Here is a 16891-nt window from a genome sequence, read left to right as displayed (position 1 = left end):
TCGGAATCTGAAATTGAAATTCCGCTTAATTCCCTTTTAATTCCAACCTAAATAAAACTTTTGAGATTCTCAAATTCCTACCACATACTCGTCTAACTGCCCTAAACCGCGACACACACAATATGTCGACAGCATGCTAGCGAGAACAGAATATACAGTAACAGACATGTCGTGGCCACGAACAGTACAACAATGAACACTTGCTAAAAAAGAATGATTCAATAAATTAAGAATGAATAGGTTTAATATCCATCTCTCTGATTTCCTACAACTACACCACATCAATCCCACCAGATGTTACAAGCCTCAAAATCTAGGAAAAGAGTCGAAAACTCTCAGCCGGAAAAAAAGGGGAAAAAAAATAAGAACAGAATGAATGTATGCAAAATACAACTCTACTCTGACTTCCTAGGTTTTCTCTTCATCCGACTGAAAGGTCCGATTGTACTATCCATAACATAATTATAAATAACCTGGCTCCAAGACTTGTACGACTCTAGACTGTTGTAATACTCGGGTGCAATCTCCTTGACCATGTGAAGCTTGGTTCCCGGAATCCTAGGGAAATCGTGGTGTTCGTTGTGGTACCCCACGTGCCACGTTAGATAATTCAAGGGACCGTAGTAAGAGTATGTTTCTTGAGTAGGGTTAAAGACGTAGTGCTCGGAGATGAAGTGACCGGCCATTGGATGTAACCCGCCACCAACAAAAGTTGAAGCAATTAGGTACGCGAAAGACTTCCAGCCGTAGAAGTAAACCATGGCAAAATCAAGCGATAGTTGCACGGTCAGGTTAGTGAATTCCCATAAACAAGGAGGTTTTGGTTTGAGGAATAGAGGCCGGAGCGCGTACAAGAAGAGTTGAAATATTACCCATATGGATTTAGTAAATGCATTTCTGACCATATAGGCTTCTGGTTTGCTTGGAATGTCCATGTCGATTCCGTCAACCCCTTGATATCGATGATGCTCGAGATGGTACTTTTGGAAAGTGACGGACATTGGGACACCGATAGGAAGGTTTGCGAACATTCCAAGCCAACGGTTGTAAGATGGAGTCGAGAAGGCTAGGTTGTGACTGAGCTCGTGTATCGCCAAGAAAAGGTTGTGGTTTAGGAATGACCCAAAAAAGTAGGCAACCATCAAGATTTTGATGTAACTTGCATCCTTGAGTAGCGTAGCCGTAGCCAGTTGAAGTAACACAACCACTGTAATCTGCAAGACCCAAAATCGTAGTGTTAGTAAAGACATGGCCAATGATTTAGACACAGAAGAGATCATAGACACAGTAGCTTCAGACAAAGCAACTGATCACGGAATGACAGTAGATTGAAATCTGTGGTGGACGATAAAAATGTTTGTTTCCAGTGCCCCATCAAATTTTAACAATATAATTACACAGAAGTCATATTAAATTATCATAAACATTGGGGCAAAGTACATTAAAAATTTAGCTTTCTGGTGTCCTCGGACTCCAATGATTGACTGCAATTCTAATTTAAAAAATAACAGAGAATATGCAAAAACAACTTCCACAATACAGTAGACCACCAAGTGAAATAGAGCCGAGAACCCCCAACAAACGAGTGCAAAAGCACAAAAAATACAATCGGGTTTCAATATCTCATTTATAGCATACAAAATGACAATGTTAAGCAATGTACTCAGTAATCGCGCATATCATAAGATTCATTCGTAATTTAAAACTAATCAATGCACATCATTAGATTCATAGAAAGGAACAAAAGTTGTCAGTTTTCACCATCATATTCATACAACAACAACAACATCAGAGCCTTAATCCCAAAATGATTTGGGGTCGGCTGATCATATTCATACAACAAAGAATCAAATTTTGCTCAAGCCCATTACCAAATCAAAAATCAACCTTTGTCAATTCCCATCGATAATACATCAAAAAAATAACTAAATTGTCCAATGCAGAACACAATGTAAATAAATTATCGAAGTTCCATCAATCTATAGATTCATACTAAAACGACTTCTAATCATTGCCTAGTCTATAAATAATCTCACACAAAGCAACAAATGAATACAACTCCCATCAACAAATCAATACAGAAGCAACATCACCACCCCAATGTCCACCAACACATTCACACGCATTGACGAACTAAGCATTGCCCATTTTTAAAAATCTAAAGATCAATTGAAAAATGAAGGAAAATGCCAAGGCCATCAATACATCCACCTACACCGACAAATTAAGCAATGCCGATTTATAAATTCACACAAAGCAATAACAATCAAACTCGTCAGCTAATCAATACAAAACCATCCCCAAAACTCCTAAATATATTCACATTGGCAAATCAAGCATCACCTATCAATAGAATGATACTCACTCTGTTCGATTCATTTGTTTACCTTCTTTATTTCTTGTGACAGGAATTTAAATCAAAGGTAAACAAATGATTTGGACGGAGAGAGTGTTAAAAAACCATCAATCCAACAATAATCAGCAAACCTTCTTTATTTCTTGTGACAGGAATTTAAATCAAAAGGCCAATTAACTTCACACTCATTGACAAATTATCAAATACACATCATTCCTCAAGATCCAAAAAATCAATCAAAAACTCAAAAAGTTGCTAGCTTTGCAAATCAACAAAACCAACCCAAAACCCATCCATACACATTGACAAATTGTCAAATACCCATCATTCCCAATGCTCCAAAAATCAATCACAAAGTATTTACCTTGGCAAAAATCAACAATTCCCATCAATAGATTCACACACATTGAAAAATTATCAAAATTACACAATCTTTAATCCAACAATTATCAATGATTATTTAAGACGGAGCTATTCGTGTTATAGTTATGAATTGGATTGAGTGATTTGGAGGGAAAAGGAAAGGAGGGAGAGTAGGGGATTTAAAATCCCTTGTTTGGATAGCAAATATGGGTGGAGGGAAATGGAGGGGGAGAGATTTGGAGGGATCCATTTTCCTTCCTCCAAGGAAAATCAAAATCTCTCCATAAGAGGCAAGATTTGGAAGGAAATTATATCCAAACACTCACTCCCCATTTGCCCTCCCCATTCCTTACCTCCCTTTCTCTTCCCTCCTTCTCCCTCCTCTCCCTTTCCCTCGACTTTCGCTATCCAAACACACCCTAACTGAATCAACAAATCCACACACATTGACAAATTATAAAACGGATATCTCCGTCTTAAGCGAGACTAACTGAATCAACAAATCCACACACATTGACAAAGCAACAAATACCCATCATTTCTCAAAATCCAAAAATCAATCAAAAGCAATTGCCTTAACAAAACCAATCAATAAAATCACACAAACTAACAAATCATCAAATACCCATCATTCCTAAAGATCCAAAAACCAATAAAAAACCAATAAAAATCAAAATTACTAACAACCTTAGCAAAAGCCCAAGGATCAGGACCAAAAAGTGCTTTAATCTGAGGGTATTGAGAGAGAATCTGTCTTCTACGAGAAGCATGAGGTTCATCAGTATAAGACCAAAAGAAATCATTCGCCATTGTTACACCTTCATTATCTCTCTCAATCCCTCCTTCTGCACCCATCACAACCCAAATTCCTCTCTTTTTTTGAATTTTTTTAATTTTTTTTGCTCTTCTTTTATTTTTATTCAAAATTGTGGGATTTGAGATGGTATTAGTAGTAGAAATTAATGGTTATTATGAAAGATTTGAACTTTAATGTGTAAATTTATTAATGGTGGAGAGATTTGTGGAGTGAAGTTATTTATAGGATGATTTTATTGATTGCACGATCATGTGCTTGAGTTTGATTGATAATGAAAGTTGTATGTCGTGTTGTTGTGTTTGTTGTCTTTTGAAATTTGGGTATATTCTGCGCCAAAGATACGAGGGGTCTTTGCTGGCATTACATTTTTCGAGACGGGATCGGATTGGGTCGGATCATCTTAAATTAAATAAATGGAAATTAAATTTAGATCGATTTTGAACACGTTACAAGAGTCCTGCTTTGGGTAGGATAAGTTAAAATTTGGATCCGATGAATTAAAATCAAATTCGAGAATTTCTACATTTGGGTACGTTTTAGTTTTTACCATTAACAGGCTCATACTCGAATTTTTTCATCCAAAATCTTCAGATTCAAAATTACAAACCCTATGAATTAGATCAGTGGCGGAGCCGGACAAGGATTAGGGAAAATCGCAGTTAATGTATTATATAACTGGTTGTATATACAACTTATTCAGTGTTGTGGAGCTTTGTTACAAAGTTGTCGAGCTCTATCAACAAAACTATCGAGCTATGGTACAAAGTTGTTGAGCTTAACAGAATAATTATTAAGCTCGATAACTTCGTAAAATAGCTCAACAACTTTGTGTGAGAGCTCAATAACTTTGACGCGGTTGTACAATGCTATAAAATTAGTTGTAAGATAGTATTTGTGGAAATCACCCGCTGAGCAATAAAAAATTAAAGCTTTTAGTAGAAATTTCCAATTTAGTTTTTTTTTTGGGATATTCTCTCGTGTACCCCTCAACCTTTTCATTTTCTATGATATACCCCTCTTTTCATGCAAAAAAACTTTGATCGTCAATAACTCTTGGCTACAAGTTCAGAATACGATAATCTTTTTTTTTTCAAATTGACCACCTTTAAAAGGTCTTCCGTTTAAAAAAAATTCACTGACGTTTCAACTCGTAGTCGGGAATTATGGTCGGTCAAAGTTTATTCGTTAAAAAATGTTTGACCAACCATAACTACCGGCTACGTGTTCAAAAAGCGGTGATTTATTTTTTCAAATTGAAGGCCTTGACGAGATAATTGGTTTGAAAAAAAAATTACCATTTCTGAACTCGTAACAGAGAATTATTGTCGGTCAAAGTTTTTTTGTGAAAAACGAGGGGTACACCATAGAAAACGAAAAAGTTCAGGGGTACACGAGAGAATACCCCTTTATTGGGCGTTTGGTACGGGAAAGAGTAAGAGAATGAAATCAAGAAAGGGTAAGAGAGGGAAATGAATGGGATCACCCATATTATACTTGGGTGTTTGGTTGACAATTAGAGGAAAAGGGAATTAAAAGCCAACATCCACCACCTCCACCACCATTACCCACCACCTGCCACCATTATCTACACCGACACCACCACAAGTAGCGGTGCCGACGATCTTCCTCACGGTACCCCACGGCGAACCTAATCACCGCGCCTCACGCCCTCAACAAACACCACAATCCCGACCCCAAACACCTTATTCATTCTAAAAAATCCACCACAATCCTTCGAAAACCCCTCCCCCACCCCTTAAAACACCAGATCTGGTGTGGCCGGCGTCGGGCGGTTGCAGTGGTGTGGCCGAGGAAGGTGTTGGTGGTGGTTGGTGGGGGTGGGAGAGTTACTGAAGGTATTGGTGTGGTGTTTAGTGGTTGAGGATATGGGGTAGCGTGGACAGGCGGCGTCGCTGGTAGTGGTTGTGTCGGCGTCCCTGGTGGTGGTTGTGTCGGTGTGGTGGGTGTAGGGTGTAGGTGGCAGTGGTTGACGGTGTGAGAGGGTGTTGGTGGGAGTGGTGGAAATAGGGAGTAGGAGGAAGAAGGGATTATGGGGTTATGGGGCTTGCCGGCGGGGGGGGGGGGAGAGGGGGGGGGGGGGGGTAAGGATGAGAATGGTTTTGGGGGTAAGGGGGGTATGGGATACCCTTTCTTTGTGTCAAACAAACAACAACAAAAAGAATCAACCATTTTTATTCTCTTTCTCTTTCCTTATTCCCCCCAACCAAACGCCCCCTTAATTCTTTTGTAGTTTACCCGGATTGGAATTCTCTCGTCCGCGTACGATATTTTCTTCAACACCTCACAAAATGTATCAATAATTATTATGCGAAATTATTATTTTTTTCGGAACAAAAAGAATAGCAAAAGCGAATGTAGCAAGTGTCAAGCTATCCTATCCCTCAAATTCTTATTCCTTTGTATGGCTATTGCCCGTTAAAGACCAAGTGAATCAATATCACAAATTAGATAAAGTATAAACTGTGACGGATTCTTATTCCAGATTAGATATAAAATATAAAGCATAAACACAGAGGGATTCTTATTCTTGGTATGGCCATCGTAGAGTCGTCGTAGTCGATTTGAAATCAAACCGCCTTGAATTTGGTAAATAATTCCGGAGCAATAGCCCATCACTGAATATGGTGATTCAAATTGGAGTCGAAAGCGTAAGCAATGGAAAATTTTACCCAAAGCCATGCTCAAAATCAACAAAGCTTAGACAATAACCCGTTTGCCGGATTTGTAATTCTTCTATCATTAATCATGACCTAAAATACTTATTACGTTATTACCTCAACCTCGACTTCAACTACGAAAACAGCTCGATAAGCAACCTCAATGTCCTTGACTTCCAATTTAAAAAAAAAAAGAAAAAAAAAAAGAAAAAAAAAAAACAGCTTGATAAGCAACCTTCACCTTATGTATACCGCAAACGACATGTACCCAAAAGACAATCATCGGTATCAAGTCTATATATCAACCGGAATTCTACCCAGGAAATAAAAAACTGAGTAAACTTTCGAGCATATGTGAGAGTCTGTAAACCGCTTACACCAGGTCGACCACCTTTTATTACCGAGTTGACAACATGCTTCGTCCTCGACTTTTCAGTATGGCAAAATCTCATGTCAATTTATTCTGACAAGGATTTGAACCTAAGCCTCACATGAAGTTCACAAACTAGGACAACATACATGAGTTCACATGTTTTTCCACCCTTTTAAACGGGCTTTTCACGAAGACAACGGACGAAAGTTCACATGTTTTTACACCCCCACTATGCCACTACTGTGGTTTTCCAAAACAGATCAATGTTAATAACCCCGACACCTAGATGGTACTCCGTATATGAGAAACAGTACGAAGGGTTCAATGAACGCAACCTTGACCCTGTGTTCTCGAGAAAACTCGAGGGAATTCCCATAATGAAAATTACATCATAAAATACATCTCTAACAACAACATCAGAGCCTTAATCCCAAAATGATTTGGGGTCGGCTGACATGAATCATCAAACAAAACAAGAACCTATAACAATTAGCAATTAGGACGAGAAGTATAACATCTTAACGACACAGCGAAGCAAATTTGGATTCTTTTTAAATCATAGACCCCTTTTTTTCTTCTGAAAGACAAAGCTATACAAGAATGTACATAATTTCCTACTTACAAATTTCCGAAACCCATATCCACCATTTTCTAGATACACGTTTCCTACCCTCCATAAACGAGGTAGGGTTTTTCCGACATCAAGAGAACCAAAAGATAGAGGCGATTGCATATATATGTATATATATAGATAGATAACTAGACTAACCAGATAAGGTCCTCCTGCAAAGCTGAGTAGCAAGGGACAGGTTACAGTCAGGTGACTGAAGACTACTGTGGGTTTTGAAGATCGTCTCATTTCAGGTGTGAATCATAGGCATCGAATAAAGATTCCGGAATAATCAAGGGCAGTTTCTCTATGTACATAAACAGCCTCCTCAGATTCTCCTTAGTCAAAGTCGCCATGTCAACCACGTCTCTGCTGTCGGTGAACACCCAGAGATCACTGGAATTCACCCTCTTGAGGCTATCTCGGCAGAACGGGCATGACTGCGATCTAGACCGCCTGAAAAAAGCAACAAAATCAGGCCTCGTTTATGGCTTGTAGGTAAACTGGAATTAGACATCAAAGTAACATAACAAATTAGCAAAATGTAAGCATTCTGCACCGTCTTATAGATGAACGAGAATTTTTATCCTTGAATCAATGTATTAAATCTAAGGTATACTTGAATCATTGACTCGGTCATCATGGGCTAGTCCCGGCCAATAATCCAATACTATGTCAAAATGCTAAAACTGTGATAAAAAAAAAAAGAGAATTAGTTCATAACAAGGCGAAAGCGTGGTAGGAACACAAGGTCAAGCCTGGCAAAAGAACTTTTAGCCGAACCTACACTATCAAGTGTGCTTTGATGGCTAAGAGTTATTTCACAAAACATTATCCATAAACCCTAGAGCTAATCATTGAATGTCATTTGATCAAACTCTAAAGCCCATCTTCAAATTCCAAATTCCGCGGTTGCCAAGTCTTTATTTACTTTTCACCTAAAAACATAAAACTCAACATGATAATCATGGACTAAGCCTTCTTCCTTAATCCCCCATGTTATAGTGTGATACTCATCGACAACCAACCACCTTTAAGCATAGTGTTAAATCTCAGATTTCGGTCACGGTCATGGTATCAGTTGTCGCAGCCTAATCTAGATAAATGCTAGCAATATCGCCTCAAAATCTTGTCACGGAAACCTTCAAAATCTTTACAACTCTGGCAAATGGAGTCGGGCTGATATTTAAAAGAACGGGTTGAGAGCAAACCAATCATGAAGATCCATAACCACCTACTTCAGTCCCAACAAATTTCCATTTAAGCCCATCAACCGAAATGTGAGGAAGTGAAAGTAGAATGTCAGAGCAATTCTTAAATCATCATTTTGAAAACCAGAGGCCAGAATCCAGCAGAACCAAGCACAAGCAGGTGACCTCATACTCTTTATTCTACCTCTCACTACCATGCACTAATAAATAGCCATTAACATACCGTCATCGAAACTCGTTACCAGTCCTTAGTTAACATAAAAGGCAAACGGCAAATTCCACAACAGGGAAAGCCTAGAAGACTTAACACCGAAAAAGAATGCAATAGGTAAGCTGCTGAACTTCAGCAACTAATCCACAAATCAGGTTTTTGATGGATGACAAAGATATCCTCCAGTCCTCCACCACATGCCTTATTCTGTGTAATTGAAGCAACATAGTAAGAGGCATAGCTGAAAATGGAACCATCAAGGGTAATAGAAACTCACACGAATTTCAACAATTCCAGACTATAAATCATGGTCATCAATTTTTGAACCCTCTCTTCCACGGACCATGAAGACCAACAAATTTACTAGTTGACAATTCATACAACCCTTTGAACTCTTGCATGGAGAAGTCTTGCAAGATTCGCCATCCTAGTTTAACCAAGTTGCAATATACGAATCTTCCTTCTTAAATACCACATCGTAACTTCACCAAGTTAGTTATTCACTTATTCCTCTCCGAAGAAAAAACGGACAAACCTCAAGAAGACCTCACCAGCTCAGCGACAATTATGACTGGTCAGAGGCTCAGAGGTACTACACATAAAATCTCATCCAGACAGGTTGCTCTGAGATAAATAATTACTCACCTACCACAAGCTACAATCATATTGCAATGCAAGATCATCTCATTTACTCGAACTAGTATGAGGCAGAGTGAGTATAAAATCATAATGAATGGCCACAGTTACGTAAGCAACTTTTTTCCACTGACCACTATACATATGTCCACTGATCAACAGAAATGGAAGCTGAAATTTAAGAATTATAGAGGGTGAAAATGCAAATCCACAACGGAAATATAAAAGCAAGAGCCCAATCGCATGAATCTTAATTTTCAATCAGATGAAGAGACACAATTCGAGCATAGAACTAACATCTTTCAAGTAGGAAGGGAAACAAAACGTCCCACTAAACCGTTGAGTGTTGATTCTTCTCATATTTTGAAGTGATGGTCATACCATGCCATTCAAGACGCGTTTCCTTATGGGTCGACTAATATCAGCCTACCACGAGAGTGAAACTGTTTACATGAGGCTGCCTCATGACCTTACGCCCTTACCCCGCAATCCAAGAGGGCCTTTGAAGCAATGAGGTAATGTTGTTGTAAGGAGAAAAATCAAGAAATAAAAAAATCATCAAATTAGGACCAAGTATCTCAAAATTCAATACATGGTCAAGTTGTTTACCTTAACTAAAACGCCAAGTGAGCTTTAGACTAACCAGGATTCCGCAAAATTGGTAAAAAAGAAAAAGAGGAAAAAAAAAAAAAAAAACTTTTCTGAAGTTTGTGACATACTCCCTCTCAGTCACTATAATGTTCCCTCTTTCCCAAAACGGATTATTCAAGTAATGTTCCCCTTTCTATTTTTAGAAACTTTTACTCTTATTTTATTCATCCCTCTCTCCTATCACCAAACCCCACACAACTCTTTTACTCCTATTTTATTACTTTCCTTTATCTTTTGGCCCACAATTCTTTATTTAACTACTAATAATTCATCCCTCTCTCTTATCACTAACCCCACACAACTCTTTTACTTCTATTTTAATACTTTTCCTTAAGTATCGTGCCATTATCAAAGGGGAACATTATGACGACTGGGAGGGAGTACTAATTAGATATCCACATATAAACAGGTCACTGAAGGAAGAAACATTGCCAATAGCAAATATCTCCAAATGGCAGGTAAACAAAAATGCATCAGGCCTACCGAGTTTTAAGAGACCAAAAGGGTGCAGAAATTACCATTCTCGATAGCATTTCAGGCACAAGGCATGGTTACAATTTGGCAGCACAATTTTACTATAACTCTCCATGCAAATACCACACTCTTCCTCCCTTTCGCTATCAACATCAGAGAAGTGTCTGAGTTCATCTCTTTTGCGGTATCTCTCCATGCACACAGATTTCTGTTTTTTATCTTCTGTATCAGTAACACCATTTTCAAGTTGCAACAAAGAAGGATAAATTACCGCTGCCAAAGAAAAGAAAATACGTTAATATATGAAAATAAAAGGGATAACCCAACCACGCAATAAAAATTGTGTTAGACAAGAGTACTGCCTACCATAAAACTCTCGAATACTTGCTTTCCTTTCATGTGTTGACATGGTAGTGGTGCCATCAACATAAACCTGGAAATGAAGAAAGCAGATTTTTATTGACCACGATCATTAAAAGTCAATATTGCTAGATACCAAGTACTTTGTAGATATCGTATGACTTTTTATTAATGAAATGATCTATTCGCTCAAAAAAGTACTCCGTAACCATTAAGACAAAATTATAGAAACTTGCCTTATAGATAAGAATTCTCAACAAGCCCAACGCTCCTGCCAGGTGACAATCGGTCCACTGCACCAAGAAAAGCAAAAAGTGGGCAGCAGGAGCATAGGACATTCTCATTTGAAGGCAAGCCCCATCATATTCTCTAGGTAACTCAGATGCCCTGCAAGCCAAATTAAAACGTAAATTCGAAATAATCCATTTTTACAAAGCATGAAATTCAAGAAACCCTCTAACATCCCCTCCAAAGATCAAAACAGGCCCACATGAACAAAAATGGCTTAAAATCAAACACAATCCTTAGATGGACAAAATCCGTGAAGTTGAACATGAAACAATCATAACTACCACATTATATTGTCACTATGCGACTCGCAAACAACCTACTATGACACCAAACATATCAAAAGTACAGCATATATAATCCTAGAAAAGGACTAGATATCATACAAAATTTGGCACAGATACCCTCCACTTTCGCGCAATGATCAAAATAATGACACCAATTCAGTGGAATGTAACTATTACCTGAAATTGAACACCATCATTATTTCACTAGGTATTCAACACCCAAAAGTGGACACCTCATAACTCAACACAACTCAATCAACATCAAACAAAACTAGATACCCCATCATTAAACTCAAACAACTAGCTTAAAATCTAAAACCATAATAAATAAACTTCAAGATTACATCTTCCTAAACATCAAACTCACCAACCCCGCCCGCAATCCAACAATTGTCTTATGTGGGGACTCAATGAAAAACCCAACTCAACTATGACACTCCATCAATACCCAACTCAACTTCCATTATATCAACACTTGTCCACCTCTAGACACACCACTCACTCGTCTCTTTTGCCACAATTTCTATGTTAGTACAACAACATTTCCCCAATGCTAAAGTGCAGGGTAAAGGGTCGGATGTACGCAACTGCCCTTGTGTCAGCAACACAAAGAGATTGTTTCTGAATGACCAAAGATGAAAACAACATCGAGAACTAAAAATTGCAGCCAATTTTAGTGAGCCATTTTGCTTTATTCCACCATAATCCAGAACCAAAAAGTAACGAATTCTCGACTCCACTACCAATTTCTATGTCAATGGTGAGCAGTATGAGCTCATAAACAGATTATCCTCTTACAGACCAATAACACCATCCAAGCTCAGAAATTCCCAAACAACAATCACAAAACAACTATTCAAACCCAGAAATGCAAACCATATGATACAAATTACCCTAAAAAAATCACTCAAATTCATCATAATTCTTACAAGTCAACACAAAAATGAAAACCCTAAAGTTCAAAGCTACAAACTTTTCACACAAATTAGCCACCACAACAAAAACCCACAAATTATAAACTCCAACTTATCACAAAATAGCATAAAAAAACATAAATTCTGAAGATTTTTACATAAACTAAGACGGACTGACATATTCGTCTTAAACTTAAAACGGGTCAAAAAGGGAAAACTGAACTTACAGAGTATTAGCATGTTGAATATCAGCTTCAAGAACTTTAAGAGAATCCTTGAAAGACTTTCCCGAGGAAGCAACATACATTTCTTAAATTCAAAGCTTCTTTTATCACCTTTATTAATTTTATAAAATTTACCCAGATAAAAATTAAAATTACCCAACAAGAGTAATCAATCAAACACCATTAATCAACAATTAACTGAATTTTTGGTACAAAAAGATCAAAACTTTGATCATTTATCACCCAAAAAACCCAGAAAAGATCAATTTTTTTACACAATTAATTGCATAAAATGATTAAAATCCCCAAAAAAAGGCTCAAATAAAGATAAAATTGTACCCACCACTCACAGTCTCTCTCTATCTCTAGAGTTTGAAGAGGGTTTTTCTTCACTTAAGATAAAAATGGTGGGTTTTGCATTTTTTGTGAATTTTTTTATGAATTACTTTTTGTATTATTTGTTTTTTTTTTTTTGGTTTTTTTATGAGTGAAAGAAGAAAGAGAAGGTGGAAGGTTTTGTGGAGTGCCACGTGGAATTTTGTAATAAATGTTGTTTGTGTTTTTGTAAGGTTTAATCCATTAAAAGATAAAGATTAACAAAAATTGGTATTTAACACGGATATATCATCTTAAATAAGAAACGGATTGAATAGATAAATTGAATATAAAACATAATGACTAGCAATTACAAAGTTTTGTCTTATCTATAAATCGATGTAGGTTTTAACTCGCTTAGTTGGTAAATTCATAAGATATGTGTTAGTCATGATTTAGGTTAAAATCTCGTCAACGTAAAAAAATCGATCTTGTGTCTCTCTTTAGACCATACAAAAAATTAAGTATATGAAATTATGGATGATATTTGATGATTTTATATTTAAAAGACGGTATGATTATTTTAAAGAAGACCAAAGATTAATAAATGTAGAGCTTAGAAGAATGATAAAATATAGAGGATAATTTGATCTGGTATAATATCTCTTATTTGTGATGGATATATCCGTCATAAGGTGGTGACGGGTTAAGTATCACACGCGTGGGTAGATGAGACAAAAAGTAAAATGCATAGGGAATCTCAAATAACTAGTTTTTATCCTCCCATGTGAGTTTTATTTAACATGTTACAAATTTATGACGGATATCGATCGTCATCAATGAGAATGTGTGATGTGTGTATTACAAAGTGTGATTGTTGTGGATTAACCACTTAGAATTTCTTTAATGACTATGTATTCGCATTAGGATAAGATAAGATGTGATAGGTTGGATATTTAATTTATGTGAAGTGATAAATACAGTCTTGGGAAATGATAAATACAGTCTCGAAATCTATATATAATAAACTAAAAATTGAAAAATTCTTAATATATGCATTAATTGCATTGATTAATGTACAATTTAGTTCTTAATTTTTAAATTAATATCAAATTTGAAAGATATTTAATGCTTAAATACAAAACTAAGGGCTGTATTTATCATTGCCCTTTATTTATTGCTAAATAAAGTACTTACTAGTTTAGAGTGGTTAACTTTTTTTTGAATGTATATTAAGGTATCTGGTACAGAATTGAATTTGTTACTACTTAAGATAAACATCAATCTGAACGGAAGACTTTTAAATTGCTAATTTAAAATAAATAACGGGAGGACCATGATTAGTCATTAGGCAAAACAATCCAAGTCATTTAACATCAATTAAAAAATACAGATTGAAAATGAATTAAACTTAAGCTGATTCATAATTTAAATGGTGAATTGAATACGTTGTATGCAATATTTAAAAATTTTCTCTTTCTTTTTTTTCAATATGCGCACCTTAAATGATCATGGTGCTTGTATATGGATATAATCGTTAAATACGAGTTTACAAGTTGTGTGTATGTTAATTGTATGAGTATATGTATGTATCTTTGCTGAATAGTTTTGTAATAATTATTAAGATGAAAAGATGACTAATTCAATGCTGGAACATAATTTAGTATATCTAAGGATCAAAAAGATTTGATAGAAGGGGATGAGTAATAACAAAATTGTATAAGATGAACTCAAAAAATATTCAAATTTAACTTAAAAACTTTCAAATTTTCATCATCTTGCAAGAGCAAGACACCGCAGAGTTGCTGCTAATCTCCTAACTCTACCACTCGATCTCCAACGAGATTTTCACGTATAGATTTTGGGTATAATAGAAAATGAATAAATGGTAACCAAATTGTTGCAATAAAATACAGAGAGCATTAAGCATTGACGGTGCCGTTGCATTATCCACTATATTATGTTTGAATTGTCTATCCATTGTCTCAAAACTTTAGAAATGTACGTAAAGCCACTTTTATTGCCCATTGTTTACGGTTCTTGTTCTTGCTTCCAATGTTGACTTTATAGTTTATTATAAGCACTTCAACAAGTGGCGTACTAAAATATCACTAGTACTTGAAAAACTAGTTGAACGGTGAAAAGTAGACCAACAACTTGCTTTGGTGGTGTGTATATTGGTAGAATGGTAGGTCTTTTTTTTTGTCTAGTTACGGTTATACTTGTTTTAAATGTAAAACAGATTAAATACTATCCTATATACGTAAATAGAAAATCTCATCTGTTAGGGAGCGCGAGCACCCCTACTGGCCCTAGCTCCACCACCATCGAGACATGTTCATTCGGTACACATATGAATACGAATGTTGTAAACTTGAGCTCGCGCCTTCTTTGTTGTATTCATTTGTGAATTATTTTGCTTTTACATATGAAACAATTCAAGCCTGTCATGTATTATTGATTGCTAGTTTACACCATCACAAACGTATTTATAAACCGCAAATTCTTGTTTCTGGTGATTTAAGATAGGTTTAGTGACTATTTTATGGTCAAATGTAACCATCATGGTTTAGGGGTGGTCAAAAGTGCGAGTCAGCCCGACCCGACCTGCCACTCGGGTCTAATTTGGCCCGGCCCATCTCCATCCTGGCCCTACCCGTCCTCTTTCTCGGGTCGGGTTCGGGTCTTCCAAATGAAGCCCGACCAGCCCCCGACCCGAACTCGCCATAGGCTTGCCCCAAAGCCGCTCCTCTGGTCCCCTTTTACCCGCCCTGCACGACCCGCCCCTATCTCGAGCCGGTTTCGAGTCCCCTAAACCAAGCCTAACCTGCCCCAGCCCGCCTGCCCGTTTGACCAGCCAAATGGTCCAGTTAGTGTTACGACATGTTAGTAACTTTTTTTTCCCGAAAATGATCACATTTAGCTGTTAAATGGTTCCAAAATTTTGCACAAACATGTTTGACTTAAGAAAACCAACTCATTTGTAAACTAATTTCGACACCCGACTCTCAACAGGCAAGAAATGTTGGCCGTTTGCTAAGCTGTACTCCGTAGTAAGTTTGTACTTCCTCCGTTCTTATATGATATACCCATTTGTTGAATATATGAGTGTAGTATTTTAATAAAATGGGTACATCATATGAGAATGGAGGAAGTATAAATTAAGAAAGTATCCTTTGTGATATTAGTAGTATTAGAGACAGTAAGAGGATTATACATCTGATGTACTACCTCTAATTCTATAGTTTCTGAGCATTATAATAAAGTTTTTGAGTTTTGTTTTAAATAAAGTTTCTGAGTTTCACTATAAAGTTTCTGAGTTTATTCACTTAAACATTAAGCTCTAAAAAATTACAATAAAACTCAAAAACATTACATATAAGTTTAGTTAAATTTGAGTTTTGATGGAAAAAATATTAAAATTTAACTTATAAACTTTATTATGCTAAAAAAAAATACACATGCTCAAAAACAAATAAAGTTTGAGGTAATAAGCTCAAAAAAAATACCTATATGCTCAAAAAAACAAAAAAGTTGGAGGTAGTACATCCGATGTATGTTCCTTTTTCTCGTATTAGAGATCGTCTTAAACCCTTATACGACTTATAATAGGATCACATTAATATGGGGATATCACATTTATGCCTTCATAATTATTTTTGTTTGTTGAGCTCATTTTATTCACCTGTGAAATAAAACGGTTTTACAAAAGAATTGCGGCTATATATGTGCATCAAGGCTTGGCCCAAACAATTGGACCAAGTCAACAACTATGGGCTATGCTAGTGTCATGTTTAGGCCCAATGTGTTAGATATTAGCGTGATGGATCACGATTTGGGAGAATTGTTGATTACATGAGATTTTCACGAGATAGCTATATTAACAAGTTCTTACCTTGAGTCTGTAACGGTCACAAGCTTCTGACAATTTATAGCCATTTAATTCATATTATAATGCGGAAAAGAATGATCATCTGATTTTTTGACCTTCAATCAATCATTATATCAATCAATAGCTTATGGCAAATCACCAATTCTTATTTCAGACCAAGGTATCCGTCTTATTAATAAGACGGATACCATATTCTCTCACAAAATACCCATTTAGGGTGAGTGGAGAAGC

At 36.5% G+C, this 16891-nt stretch overlaps 2 protein-coding genes across 4 annotated transcripts; both read right to left on the bottom strand.

Annotated features, from left to right (window-relative positions):
* Window positions 1–200: 200 nt before the first annotated feature.
* Window positions 201–3922, bottom strand: LOC141596083 (sphingolipid delta(4)-desaturase DES1-like). Its single transcript, XM_074416107.1, has 2 exons — window positions 3407–3922; window positions 201–1214 (listed from the first exon to the last, which is right to left on the bottom strand). The coding sequence occupies exons 1-2, from the start codon at window positions 3572–3574 to the stop codon at window positions 396–398; spliced, it is 987 nt and encodes a 328-aa protein (XP_074272208.1). The 5' UTR covers window positions 3575–3922; the 3' UTR covers window positions 201–395.
* A 3213-nt stretch (window positions 3923–7135) lies between these two features.
* On the bottom strand, window positions 7136–12913 carry LOC141596080 (E3 ubiquitin-protein ligase AIRP2-like). 3 transcript variants are annotated; one of them, XR_012522384.1, is made up of 5 exons: window positions 12457–12913; window positions 10977–11127; window positions 10747–10813; window positions 10291–10653; window positions 7136–9973 (listed from the first exon to the last, which is right to left on the bottom strand). XR_012522384.1 is itself a non-coding variant. In XM_074416103.1 (5 exons), the coding sequence occupies exons 1-5, from the start codon at window positions 12534–12536 to the stop codon at window positions 7443–7445; spliced, it is 738 nt and encodes a 245-aa protein (XP_074272204.1). In that variant the 5' UTR covers window positions 12537–12913; the 3' UTR covers window positions 7136–7442. The 3 variants fall into 3 exon arrangements, 2 of the variants coding, with proteins under 2 accessions (XP_074272204.1, XP_074272205.1); XM_074416103.1 differs by having other exon boundaries at window positions 7136–7653; window positions 10425–10653; XM_074416104.1 differs by lacking the exon at window positions 12457–12913 and adding an exon at window positions 11313–11341 and having other exon boundaries at window positions 7136–7653; window positions 10425–10653.
* Between the last annotated feature and the right edge of the window lie 3978 nt (window positions 12914–16891).

This window comes from Silene latifolia, chromosome 8 (genome assembly GCF_048544455.1).
Source record: "Silene latifolia isolate original U9 population chromosome 8, ASM4854445v1, whole genome shotgun sequence".
Classification (NCBI taxonomy): Eukaryota; Viridiplantae; Streptophyta; class Magnoliopsida; order Caryophyllales; family Caryophyllaceae; genus Silene; species Silene latifolia.
The sequence above is the reverse complement of the archived record's forward strand: the minus strand, read 5'-3'. Positions and strand labels throughout refer to the sequence as shown.

Coding starts and splice junctions, on each gene's coding strand:
- LOC141596083 (XM_074416107.1), bottom strand. CDS start 3,574: ATGGGTGCAGAAGGAGGGATTGAGAGAGATAATGAAGGTGTAACAATG. Junction 1,215..3,406: donor ATCCTTGGGCTTTTGCTAAG/GTTGTTAGTAAT, acceptor TGGGTCTTGCAG/ATTACAGTGGTTGTGTTACT.
- LOC141596080 (XM_074416103.1), bottom strand. CDS start 12,536: ATGTATGTTGCTTCCTCGGGAAAGTCTTTCAAGGATTCTCTTAAAGTT. Junction 11,128..12,456: donor ATTCAACATGCTAATACTCT/GTAAGTTCAGTT, acceptor TTTGGCTTGCAG/GGCATCTGAGTTACCTAGAG. Junction 7,654..10,424: donor CTGAAATGCTATCGAGAATG/GTAATTTCTGCA, acceptor TGCTTTTTTCAG/GCGGTCTAGATCGCAGTCAT.